Genomic DNA, 13,676 nt, shown 5'->3' on the forward strand with positions numbered 1-13,676 from the left:
CCGGTCGGGCACCTTGGTTTTTTTTCGACGGTGGTCTCCCGTAGGATCCAAGGTTCCTTCTTGACAGTCAGTGGATCGTCGTCGGCGATCTCCCCCCTTACACCTGCAGCCCAGGATCCATTTTCCGAGTCGTCCAGGCGGGCTTCTCCTTGATTGGGCCTGGCAGTGGCTAATCTGAAGTCAACATCACTGTTTACTGAACTATTCGCCGACCAGAAGGTCGGGCTTCTGACTGTTTCGGATAGTCAGTAGGATTCGGAAATTTCGGCTGGTGGGATCACAGCTCATGCACAGCCTGGTGAGTATGGTCTATGTCTTGTTTGTCTTCCTTTTCTATCAGATTTCCGGGTGTTTTTGTCTAGTCAGGTGGTGTAACCGTCGGTTCAGGGTCGGTGGAGCAGGCGGACCAATTAGTTGGGGGTGGTGTAGCGGAAGTTTGGTTGGGAGTTGGTAGCCTGTAATAGGTCTATGCCGGGTGTGTATCTGTTTGGCTTGCTCCTGGTGGTTGGGGTACAGTGGTTGTAGCTGGCGGGCCGGTGGGGCCTGGGCAGGGTGTCAGAGGATGGGAAGGATGGGGTTCACTTGGATGATAAAGCGTGGGATGAAGTCTCTGTCTATTTTGAGGGTTCTCATTTGAAGGAGGTTAGGGAAAATTTTGGAAGGATGGATACAGGCATGTAAAACATTTGAATTACAATAAAAAAACTCACAGAACTGCTTTTACAGACACTTGTATAAAGGTTGGCACGGTGGTTCAGTGGTTAGCACTGCAGTCTTGCAGCACTGGGTTCGGATCCCACGAAGGGCAACATCTGCAAGGAGTTTGTATGTTTGGCCCATGTTTGCGTGGGTTTCCTCCAGGTACTCCAGTTTCCTCCCACACTCCAAAGATATACTGATAGGGACTCTAGATTTTGAGCTCCAATGGGGACAGTGTTTCAAATGTATGTAAAGTACTGTGGAACTAATAGAGCTATATTAATGAATAAATATTATTTAAATTTTCCCTGGTTGCTCTTGGAAAAGTGCTTTTAGATAAGCACGAGTGGATGACAGGAGAAGGATGAGCAGAAGCGCTGGTGGCATCTGATCCCACAGGCTTTCATGAACTGGTTTCAGGTGTTCATGATTTGGCAAGTGTTATTGGGAAAAAGGCACCAGACAGATGTTTGCTTTTTGTCTGGTATCTGGATTCCATCGGGGAAGCTTATAGGGTATGTAGAAGGCAGACTTGGTTGCGTTATGACGAACCGTTTCGTCAGTGGGGGGGCCATACGCCCATCTATTCGTTGGGACCAGAGGGACATTGGCCTCTGTCTGAGAGTGGCAGTCGGGCAAGGGTCCTCAGGATGGTCCGGGCCTCAGAGATCTGGTTTTGTGCTAGCAGCTTAACAAGGGCCAGTGCACGGTTGGGGCAAACAACAAGTTAAAACATCTTTGCACTGTAGTGGCCCCTATTGTGGGGCTTTTAAGGGCTTTTACGTGATTTAGGCGAAGTAGGGCCAAGTCAGGGACGTTTTAATACCCATATGGGAGACACCAGTGAGGTTTTATGCAAGCTCCCTTACCGAAGTAAGTTTCCTGATCGGGAGAAGGCGGGTTTAACGATTTGAAGGGTTTTTTTCTGTTGGTTTTCGGATTCCATCTTCTGTCTTTCGGTTTCTGCGGACTGTTAAAATCTTAACTCTTAATCTTAAATCTTAAGTTGGCTTAGCGGTATCCGGCGGTGGTTAATGAAGTTGGAGAAAGGGGTTTCTTTGGCCCGTATGTCTGTTCTACCCCCATCATGACTGTCTCGATTGAGAACTTTGTTCAGTGTTTACATGTTGTTCGACAAGGCGAGAAAGTGGGTGTAAGGTTATGGCAGGGAGGCCTGGATGGCAAAAAACAGGGGCGAAATTAGCATTTGGTTTATTGCCGGTCCATCCTGACAGTGTTCGCCTGCTCAGCTGGTTCTGGGACGGGGTTTGTTTTGTGGACAGGTTCCTCCCTTTGGGCCGTTCATTGCTGTGTCATTTTTGGAGTGTGTGGTGAGGGTCATTTTGGGGTTTGAGTCAGATATTCAGTATTTGGATAATTTTTCAGCTTTGGCCCCGTGGGTTCTTGGATTTGTCGGAATATTCTTGCGGCGATAGAGTGGTTAGTGGGGAAGTTCGGCGTTCCTCTGGCACCAGGTAAGTAGGAGGGCCCAGTGCCGTGTATTTCATTTTAGGTATAAGAGATGGAAATTTTGTGCCCTCCTGATGACAGGGTTGATGGCCCTTCGGAGTGAGGTGGCTCGGGTGCTGAGTACAGAAGCTTACCCTGCGGGGGAGGTTCAATCTTGGCGTGGGAAGCTTAACTTAGCGGGCCAGATTGTCTATGGGCTGAGTTTTTTATTTCCCGTCAACTCACCTGTGCCACAGCCGGCGTGCTGGCGCTGCATCACTATGTTTGTATATCAGTGGTTGCTCAGTGCGCATTTAGCAGTAAGGGGGATGTTCTCGGGAAAGTATAGGGGTCGGTCATTGCTGAAGGTGGACAATTCAAACTGATTTGTTCACTGCTGTGGCAGGGATTTGGTTTTGGGGCCTAATTTGGAGGGGAATGGTGTGTTGATTTGGTGGCCCGAGAGGTAGTGTATTTCCGGTTTGGTATATGTAAAATAAATAAATAATAAAAACAAAATTGCCATACTAAAGTTTTTCTTCTTTGGTTGGTGGTCATTTTGCAGAAGGAGTGGCTTCAGAATAGGAAAGTGCGCTTGCATTGTGATAAAAGGGGCGTGGTTCTGGCGATACATTTATTGGCTTTTTCATTTCCCGTGGTTATTGTTTGTTGATGGATGGTGTTGGTTTGTTTGTGGTTTAATGCTTGTATGACTGCCTCTCTTGTACCGGTTGTTCATAATTCTGTAGCTGACGCGCTCTATTGTTTCAATGGAAGGTTTCAGGGCGTGGCCCCCGGAGGCAGTGGCTGAGGAGATGGAGTGCCCTCCCGAACTGTGGAATGTGGTGTCAGGGCTGGCGAGCACTTGATTGGGTATTCCTTGGCTGATGCTACATGGACCGCTGATCAACGAGCATGAAAAGTGGGTGTGCCTGGTGGATTGGTTCGGGTCCTTTTTATCTGAGGAAGATCAGGTAGGCATGTTGTTGCTTTGGGTCAATCAGTGTTCGCAGCAGGTTGGTCTTCGACGAAGGTTCATTGGCTATTTGAGGGTTTTGGTTTGGTTTTAGCTTTGTCATCAGCGAGATTTAACCAAAAAATTTGTGTTATGGCAGGTGCTGAGAGGTTTCTTCATTAGAGAAAGGGCGGAGAAGGATTGCAGGTTAAGGTGTGTCCTCAAAGTTGGTGTAAATTGTTTATGGGAGTCGATAGAAATTTGGATCCGTTTACCTTGCAGGTTTTGGTTTGTGGTCTATTGATTTGGGGCACCGCCGGCAATGGAATGTTCAGTTCTGTGCTTTGTATTTATCCATTCCCCTCCCCCCTGCCCCACTGCTATTGGTACTTTTGAGTTGGAGGTACGGCTGGGAGTAAATGTGGTTCAGGGGGAAGTTAATGTTAATAAAGTTATTAGTTAATCATCAGATTTATAAGCTTTGAGGACCCCACCCAATATAAGTTAGGGTGTCGTGATCTGGTCACCGTGGATGATCACAAAAATCACATCAGCAGAAAAACACGAGTAGTTGGAACCTGAGCTGACCGCAATCCCCTATCTGTCAGACCACACTAGAAGTAGCCGTGGAGCATTCCTGAACACACCTAGACGCCATGTCACAGCCGGAGAAACTTACTACACCTCACAGATAGAAATGAGGAAACCTATCTTGCCTCAGAGTAGTCCCCAAAGGAATAACAAGCCCCCAACATATAAAGGCAACAGTGATATAATAAAACACAATACACAGATAGGAAATATATCGCAAAGGCGAGGCCCGACTTCCTAGATAGGACAGGACAGATAACTGATTACGGTCAGTGCAAAAAACCCTGCAAAAAACCCTGCAGAAAAATACCAATCTCCTGATAAGAAAAATACTGAGACCACACTGACTCTTCTCCACTAGATCAGGTACTCTTGTGTAAATATTGGGAGAAATAAAATACCAAAAAAACCACAAGAAATACAAAAGTGCAAATAATCAAATAGAACAGGGAGAATCTCCCTTTTCTTTCAAAACAGACAATTCTGCTCCTGCAAGAAAACAGACTTTAAGCAAAACAAAAAGGAAAAAAAAAACACCCTTAGGTGTGGATCAGGCAATAAAGCAAATAACGTTCAAATTATCTGAAATGGGACAGGCACAGGAAAAATGGAAGGACAACTCAAAGCCAATTCAGAGACTGAGGAACAACAACAATAACCGGCCCCAGCCAGCAGACACTGCTTTACTATATAACCCAGGCTGATCCGCAATTGGGCTTCCCAAACTTCCAATTAACTCGCACACCTGTTGAGGCACAGTCAGCTTCACCCCCTGAGATGACATTCACAATATTAGGGGCTCTTTTGGTTTAGATCCGGCATGTTATGCACCACATTCATTCTGCATTTGGAGCGGTAATGCAGCCCGCTTTGTTGGTTGAGCCCCAAGACAGTTTGGAGGTGTGGTCATTTGGAGTCTCAGCGGTATCAAGGATATTTGAGGCTTCAGGGGCTTGCATTGCTGTTTAGACTAGGCTTTCGTGTTACACGGGTCGGGGTGTCTGGATCGGGCTCTGGTGATGTTAGCTTACTGGGGGTGGTAATGATTTAGGGGTTTTTCTCTGTTTCGGGATTTAATTATGAGTATTAGGTATGATTTCCTCCGGCTATGGGTATCCTTTCCTTGACTTCTTACGGTTTGGTCTAAAAGAGTCCCGAGGTGAATGTGGCGGAGAACTCGTTTCTGTGAAGGAGTGCAATAAGGCTCGGATTTAGGTCTCTGGGCAAGCTCTAAATTCGTCAGGAAAATGATGGGGTGGCCGTTTGCCACTTTGACTTGGTGGCTATTGAGAGAGATTATTGGTTTGCTCATAGGGTACACCTAAATGCGGTTGGTACGGATTTATGGTCCATGCAGTTGCAGGAGAGTGATTGAGAAGATCATGGCATTGCCTGGTGGTGGAGTCTCGAGCATCTGAGGTGCTCAAAGTGCACTCGTTGTGGCGGTTAGGGTGGGTCCTCAAAGTTGGGGTAAATTGTTACTGGGGGTTCATGGAAATAGGGATCCCTTTCACTGGCTTGTTTGGATGGTGATTTGGGGGATCGCCGGCCATGAAATGTTGGGTCCCGGGTTTGGTAGTTATCCCTTCCACCCCTTTTATTGGTACTCCCTAGTTGGTTACGGCTGGGAGTAAGTGTGGTTCAGGGGGAAGGTAATGTAAATAAGAAGGTTACTAGTTAATCACAAGCTTTATGAACTTTGGGGACCACACCCTATTTAAGTTCATTTTCTGTGTGTGTATATGTTAGGCCTCTGTCACACGTTCATGCCTCCAGTACGTGTTTTGCAGTTTTTTCACGTACCAGAGACACGTACACCAATGTTACCATATGGTAACAGGCACATTAACGTAAATCCACACGGAACGTGTGTCCGTGTGGATTGTAATTTTGTACGTGTTTAAAAAACGCCGACATGTCCTTTTTTTCTCCGGCATCACCTGGCCCGCACCCGTACCACATGGCTGTAGTGTGGATGCGGTCCCGTGTGACACGCGCCGGAGAAACACGTGTCATTATTTTAAAATAAAAAAAACAAATACTCCCCTCCACCAGCCCTGCAGAATCTTCCGCTGTAAACAGTTGCTGCCGGCCGGCGCTCATTATGAGCGTGTTAAGGAGGTGGGCGTGATGTCACGGGCACTGATCTCCGCCCCTCCGCTCGGCCGGAAGCAGCATCAGCGGGGAGTGGGCGTGGCTGGAGCCGAAGATCAGTACCCTGGACAGCAGCAAGGACCACGTGAGTATGTAAATTACCGGTTCTCTGTGTGTTATCGCGGATAGCACATGGAGAACACACATGGCCCGCACGTACTGGAGACACGTACTTGCCTAACGCAACATGAAAGGAAAATACGTGTCTCGCGTTACGTGCATGATTTTCACGTGAGTGTGGCAGAGGCCTTAAATAAAAGGCTGCTGTGGCCATTTCATCCAATTTTGTATGTGTTTATTTCTTACGTTATTAAGGGGTAAGGTAAAAGGTATTGGGGCGGAGGGTCACCGTAGCTTGACTATACCAAAGTCATGAGCTGTGAATTCAGCTCTTTGAAGTTGGGAAAGATTTAGATTTTCAGTCTGTCTTGTCTCTCTTTTTTATTTTTAATTCTATTTTTCTTCTCCCCTCACATCTCCATATAATATAATAGGGGGCATGACCTACCACCACCCTATGCTGGTGGTCTGTCTTGTTTGACCAAAATGTATTCAAACTGGTTTTCAAAGTAAATAGTGAGATAAGTAGATGGGGGCAGTATAAGGAGCTCATAAGTGGAGACACAAGCAGAAAAGGCAACACAGTGGCTCAGTGGTTAGCACTTTTGCTTTGTAGCGCTAGGGTCCAGAGTTCAAATCCCAACAAGGACAACGTCTACAAGGAGTTTGTATGAGTATCTTACCAAACTCCAAAGACTTTCTGATAAGGAAATTAGTCTGTGAGCCCCAATGGGGACAATTATGATGTCTGTAAAGTGCTGTGGAATCCCATGGCATTATAGAAGCAAAGCATAAAAATAATAGAATCAACTAATATATTACAAAGTTTCTAATTTTTGCTTGTACTGTACATTTTGTTGAAAGTTTCAAGAGGTGAAAGTGAAATTTAAGTTTCAGCAGGGTTAATCTACAGAACTCTTTTGTCACTTTCTCTTGTCTCCCTGGCAGGAAGCTTCGTTGGCACAGTTTCCAGAACTCACACCGGCCAAGCCTCAGCTCCGCATCCCTCGAGATTAACAGGCAATCGGCCGCTCAGCTCAATCTCCTGCAAAAGTTATCTTTACTCAGACTTACTGCCATCATGGAGAAATACTCTGTTCCAAGCAAGCAGGGCTGGGCATGGTGAGTACACTGTGTTGCTTCCATCCATCTATAAAACGCCTTTAAGTTCTTAGGTGTACAGCATAGCCACAAGAAGATATTCCTCTAAAGCAACAAGTCTGTTACTGATACTGCATTGTATAGAACTAATGCGATGTGATGTGATGTGCGCAGTCACTAGGTCTACAGTATGCTCATATACCACATGCAGATTTATGTGGAATTGTTTAAGCCAATGTGAATTCATCCCTAAGAGGTCTGAGACTGTCGCCTAAAGGCTCATGTAAAATTGGAGCTAGTCCTTTCTGAGCAGCTCTTCTTAACCCCTTCATGACGCAGTTAATTTCTGTTTTTGCATTTTGTTTTTCCACACATTCTTTCCAGAACCATGCCTTTTTTATTTTTTCTGTCCAAATAGACTGAGTAGAGATGAGTGAACCTGATGTTCAATGTTCTTACCAAAGACAGACTTTACAAAAAAAACCCCCAGAGTTCAGGTGCTTTTACGTATGCAAACCACTTGCGTGAGCATCGCTGTGCTCAGGTACGCTCGGTGCTCAGCGCAGTGCAAGCCACTTGTAGTGTTTAATCTGCTCTCACTGGGGGTAACAGCGTGATCGGATGTAGTGTACGCCAAAACAAAAAAATGGAAAAACCCCGCTCCTGGGAGTGATCTGTTTATGACTGGCTGCACGTGGGCGGAGACCCGGACTACCCAATCAGTGACATCCATTCAGGTTCATCCACGGGTCTGCACAACTCTACTTATGAGAGCTTGTTTTTTGCGGGCCAAGTTGTACTTTTCAATCGCACCATTCATTTCACCACATAATGTCCGAAAAAACATGAACCAAAAATTCCAAGTGCATTGAAATTGGGATAAGAATGCAATTCTGATTTGGTTTTTGGGAATTTTTTATGACGTATATGGTGGTAAAAATTACCTGTGAACATGATTCTCCTCATCAGTACAATTACAGCAATACCAAACCTGTCCAGTTTTTTCATTTTTTTAGTGGTGGAAAATCAGAAGTATTTTTTTTTAAAAAATAAAAAGTGTGGGGAGATTGTTGCCACTTTCCGAGATCCATAACTCTTTCATTTCTCAGTCAATGGAGCCGTGTCATGGCTTATTTTCTGCGGGAAGAGATGGTGTTTTTATTGAGGTAATTTTGGGATAGCTATGACATTTTGATCGCCTGTTACAGCATTTTGTGTTGTTTAGCAGCGACCAAAAAACCCCATCATTTTGGTGTTCCTGAATTTTTCCCATGTGCGGTGTTTACCAATTGGGTTAATTATTTTCCTATCTTGATAGATTGGACTTTTCTAAATGTGGCAATGCCACATGTGTAGTTTTATCCTTCTTTTTAATGTAGGGGGAAAAAGTGGGAGATTTGAACTTTTCTATTTTTTTATTTTTAACTGTATTTTTTTAGTCCTTGGGGGTGACTAAAACCTGCAATTTGTCTGATTTGGCATTGCTGTATATAGCACAAGCATAGAGTTGCTGGATATAGCATAAATCATGGTCTTTTTTTGAAGCTCAGCCACGGGCAGGGTTTAGGGGAGCTCTGTAATGACGAACACTGAGGCCTTCAGCAGACCCCCTGCTGTCATACCAACTCATAGGTGTCCCGCGATCATGTCACGGGTGTGCCGATGGGTTCACAGAATGACGCACCCCGTGCTGGTACAAGTTACATGCCGCTGTCAGAGTTTGGCAACAGCATTTAACAGGTTAAAGAGAACCAACCGCCTGGATTTTGCTATATGAAGTAAAGGCAGTGCCATACAGGCACTAAGTGTTACGTCACCACCGGAGTCCGCTCCAGCGACTTCTGCTCTGATCGCAAGGCGACGCCAAGTTCCTGCCGTGGATGGTGCTGGTGATGGGAGAGTAGTCGATGCCAGCGGCACCGGTGGGCACAGGCTCCGATCATCCACTGGGCTGGGTTATCTTGGGATCTGCACTACCACTGGCTGACTGTGGGTGGCATGTGTCTTCCAGCTGAAGTTTCCAGCATTCAGCTACAGCCAATGGGAAAACACCACACCCTTCTTAGTTCCCCTCCTGTCTGCTGACCTCTGCCAGAGATAGTTCTGATTTCCTGGCTCCTGATCCACCCTATTCTGTTTTGTGATTCCTGTGTGCTGACTTCTGCGTGTTTTCTGACTACCCTTCTGCCTGCTGTTTTTGTACCTTGCTGCCCGATCCGGATTTGACCTCTGCTACGTTTTCTGATTACGTCCTTGCCTGCCGATTCTGTCCCTGTTCTGCTATTCCTGGTTTGACCTTGCCTGACGACTACTCTCATCGGACTGCAGCCTTCCACAGATAGTGATCTCCAGGGCCCTGTGTAATTCCAAATCCCTGTATAGGGGTTAAAGGGTTTCAGGGTTCTGGGGGTCCTGCTTGGTGAGTGGCTTCCCTCTAACCTGTCCATTACATCCCATCTGAGTCTGTTGATCCAGGCAGGCGTTACATTAAGATGCTGAATTCAGGCATACCTGTTAGAAAGATCACATGCTTGGTTGAAGAAATATCTTTAAGTTCCAGAAATGAAGGGTACTTTGACAGGTGCAACTGGGGTGGGCCTTTGTGGGTTGGATCTTCTGCTTTTATTCCTCCTCCAGTGTCCTCCTGGCTTTCCTCCTTTTCTATATTTGAATATTGCGCTGCCATTGCTGTTGTTGGCAGCACGTGTGTATTGCTACAGTAATTGTTATATTCATTAAATTGGTGTAGGAGTCTGTGCACGCGTGTACCACGAAATCCTGCGCCATATTTTTGAAGACACTGCTGTGAAGATTGAGATTGAGGGGCATTGGCGCATTCACAGATTATTTTTTTTTTTTACATTTGTGCATGCGCATCTGCCGCTCATAGTCTTCACCACATCAGTCAATCAAAGTGCAGTGCTTTTCTGCAACTTTGATTAAAGATTTTTCTTCAACAAAGTATCACATCTTTCTATAACAGGTATGCCTGGATTCGGCATCTTACTGTCTGAATGGCATGGCCTTTAGTTCAGATCACAAAATCGTGGTGGTTGGTTCTCTTAAACAATCGTTAATGGCATGTCCTGGTGTAAAGGGGGCTTTACACGGTAGCGATATCGCTAGCAATTTCTATCGATATCGAGCGTGTACGTACCCACCCCCGTCGCACATGCTATATCGTGTGATCGCTGCCACAGCGAACATTATCGCTACGGCAGCGTCACACGCACTTACCTGGTCGGCTGCGTCGCTGTCACTGCCAAACAATCCCTCCCTCAAGGGGGAGGGACGTTTGGTGTCACCGCGACGTCACTAAGCGGCCGGCCAATCAAAGTGGAGGGGCGGAGATGAGCGGGACGTAACATCCTGCTCACCTCCTTCCTTCCGCATTGTGGCCGGCGGCAGGTAAGGAGACGTTCCTCGCTCCTGCGGTGTGACACATAGCGATGTGTGCTGCTGCAAGAGCGATGAACAACATGGATAAACAACCCTTACCGATTTTTGAGTTTGGGACAACCTCTCCATGGTGAACGATTTTCACCATTTTTGAGGTCGCTTAAGGTCGCTGGTAAGTATCACACGCTGCGATATCGTTAATGACGCCGGATGTGCGTCACTAACAACGTGACCCTGACAAAAAAAACATTAACGATATCGTAGCGTGTAAAGCCCCCTTAACAGTCATTACCTGCCAAGTATGTCATGAAGGGGTTAAGATACATAGTCGAATCATGCTGTGTGCGTCATGTTGTGATGTTTGTGTGTAGTGTTGCTAAATTATGGTAAAACCATGGTTGTGATTAAAATCTTATCTTTCAGAGAGAAGTGGTCATTAAAAAAGAGACCTATTAAATAAATCAGGTGTTTGTGTTTTTAAATGTCCTGTTTAAAATATGTGGCAAGATGTGTTGTGCTTTACTTATCACAAATTGCATTAAGGCCCCTTTCGCAGTTTTTTGCCATCAGTCACAATCCGTTGGCTCGACGGATCTCTCTCTCTCTCTGTCGGTCTTTCGCTCTCTCTCTCTGTCGGTCTTTCTCTCTCTCTCTGTCGGTCTTTCTCTCTCGCTGTCGGTCTCTCTCTGTCTCTCTGTCGGTGTCTCTGTCTCTCTGTCGGTGTCTCTGTCTCTGTCGGTGTCTCTGTCTCTGTCGGTGTCTCTCTCTGTCGGTGTCTCTCTCTGTCGGTGTCTCTCTCTGTCGGTCTCTCTCTCTGTCGGTCTCTCTCTCTGTCGGTCTCTCTCTCTCTGTCGGTCTCTCTCTCTCTGTCGGTCTCTCTCTCTCTGTCGGTCTCTCTCTCTGTCGGTCTCTCTCTCTGTCGGTCTCTCTCTCTGTCGGTGTCGGTCTCTCTCTCTCTCTCTGTCGGTGTCGGTCTCTCTCTCTCTCTCTGTCGGTGTCGGTCTCTCTCTCTCTCTCTGTCGGTGTCGGTCTCTCTCTCTCTCTGTCGGTCTCTCTCTCTCTCTGTCGGTCTCTCTCTCTCTCTGTCGGTCTCTCTCTCTCTCTGTCGGTCTCTCTCTCTGTCGGTCTCTCTCTCTGTCGGTCTCTCTCTCTGTCGGTCTCTCTCTCTCTCTGTCGGTCTCTCTCTCTCTCTGTCGGTCTCTCTCTCTCTCTGTCGGTCTCTCTCTCTCTCTGTCGGACTCTCTCTCTCTCTGTCGGACTCTCTCTCTCTGTCGGACTCAAATCAAATCAAATCAAATAAGCTTTATTGGCAGGACCAAATACAAATTAGTTTTGCCAAAGCAAGTGTACATTAGGGGCTGGGGCTGTGGGGATGGGGGGTGGGGACTCTCTATCTCTCTATCGCTCTATCTCTCTTTCTCTCTTTCTCTCAAATTCCAATTCAAATTCAAATATGCTTTATTGGCAGGACCAAAATACAATTAGTGTTGCTAAAGCAAGAGAAATACAGTAAGTGTGGTGGGAGGGGATCAGGGTTATGGGGAGTTGGGGGGCACAATTTGGGCTCTGACAGTCCATTTAGGGGTCTTAGGTTCCCCTCAGCTTATGACATGTGGTGACATATTGGGCGGCGATCTCCACCATTGATTCCTCTTCCCCCAGTAGGAAGCGGAGTTTCATGTCCTCATCCATGGATGGAAAGCCCGGGCTATGGGTGGTAAATTTCTGGAAGTGGGAGCCCCTCACTGCTGAGTATTTGTCACAGTGCAGTAGGAAATGCGTCTCGTCCTCCAGAGCCCCCTGCTGGCAGTGCTGGCACAGTCTGTTCTCTCGCGGCTTGTATGTCTGTCGGTGCCGCCCTGTTTCCACCTCTAGGCTGTGGGCACTCAGTCTGTACAGGCTCAGGGTCTGCCTGTCTTTGGGGTGGCGTAGCCTTTCCAGATATGGGGCCAGAGTGTAGTCCCTCCGCAGTGACCGGTAGATGGTGAGTTTCTGGGAGTTCTCTAATTCACTCTTCCAGTCCTCTATGTATTGCATCTTGCAGCTCTCTGAGATCTCTTTTATTTGGGCTTTTGTCAGGGGGTGTTGCTGACTTTGGCTGGACTGGCTGCCGGGGTTCCTGGCTTGCTCTGGGCTCCGGCTCAGCAGGGCTTTATGATGGTAGGAGCTGGGGTTGCTGTTCTGTGTGTGTGCCTGGTGTGATAGCGCCCTCTTGTGTATAGTGAACCATAAGGGGAATCGGCCCAGCTCTGCCCGACAGGCTATGTTTGAGGTGCTGCGATGGACTTGGAGGAGATATTTACAGAACTCCATGTGGAAGACTTCGGTAGGGCTGGAATCCCACTTTGTGTGGTCTGGGTAGGTCACTGGGCCCCATACCTCGCTGCCATATAGCAGTATAGGGGTGATGACGCTGTCAAATATCTTGAGCCAGACTCTCACAGGTGGTTTGAGGTGGTACAGTTGTCTTCTGATGGCATAGAAGGTTCTGCATGCTTTTCCTTTCAGGGCTTCTGCTGCTTGCTTGAGGCTCCCGTTATTGCTTAGCTCCAGACCGAGGTAGGTGTAGCTGCTGGTGTTCTCTCTCTCTCTCTCCTGCAGAGTCTCTCTCTTCTGCAGAGTCTCTCTCTCTCTCTCTCTCTCCTGCAGAGTCTCTCTCTCTCTCTCCTGCAGAGTCTCTCTCTCTCTCTCTCTCTCTCTCCTGCAGAGTCTCTCTCTCTCTCTCCTGCAGAGTCTCTCTCTCTCTCCTGCAGAGTCTCTCTCTCTCTCTCCTGCAGAGTCTCTCTCTTCTGCAGAGTCTCTCTCTTCTGCAGAGTCTCTCTCCTGCAGAGTCTCTCTCTCTTCTGCAGAGTCTCTCTCTCTCTCTCTCTCCTGCAGACTCTCTCTCTCTGTCGGTCTCTCTCTCTCTCTGTCGGTCTCTGTCGGTCTCTCTCTCTCTGTCGGACTCTCTCTCTCTCTGTCGGACTCTCTCTCCCTGTCGGTCTCTCTCTCTCTCTCTGTCGGTCTCTGTCGGTCTCTCTCTCTCTCTCTGTCGGTCTCTCTCTCTCTCTGTCGGTCTCTCTCTCTCTCTGTCGGTCTCTCTCTCTCTCTGTCGGACTCTCTCTCTCTGTCGGACTCCCTCTCTCTCTCTGTCGGACTCTCTCTCTCTCTCTGTCGGACTCTCTCTCTCTCTCTGTCGGACTCTCTCTCTCTCTCTGTCGGACTCTCTCTGTCGGACTCACTCTCTCTCTGTCGGACTCTCTCTCTCTCTGTCGGACTCTCTCTCTCT

General features: G+C 47.3%; 1 protein-coding gene across 5 annotated transcripts in view; it reads left to right on the forward strand.

Moving 5' to 3' along the window:
• The window catches only part of STARD8 (StAR related lipid transfer domain containing 8), a 564,964-nt gene that overhangs the window by 448,620 nt on the left and 102,668 nt on the right, over positions 1-13,676 (forward strand). For all 5 annotated transcript variants that reach the window (XM_075323984.1, XM_075323983.1, XM_075323985.1 and 2 more), the window contains one exon: positions 6,857-7,030. In XM_075323984.1, coding sequence (XP_075180099.1) covers positions 6,857-7,030 — 174 coding nt within the window. The remainder of the gene's footprint in view (positions 1-6,856; positions 7,031-13,676) is intronic.

This window comes from Anomaloglossus baeobatrachus, chromosome 9 (genome assembly GCF_048569485.1).
Source record: "Anomaloglossus baeobatrachus isolate aAnoBae1 chromosome 9, aAnoBae1.hap1, whole genome shotgun sequence".
Taxonomy (NCBI): Eukaryota; Metazoa; Chordata; class Amphibia; order Anura; family Aromobatidae; genus Anomaloglossus; species Anomaloglossus baeobatrachus.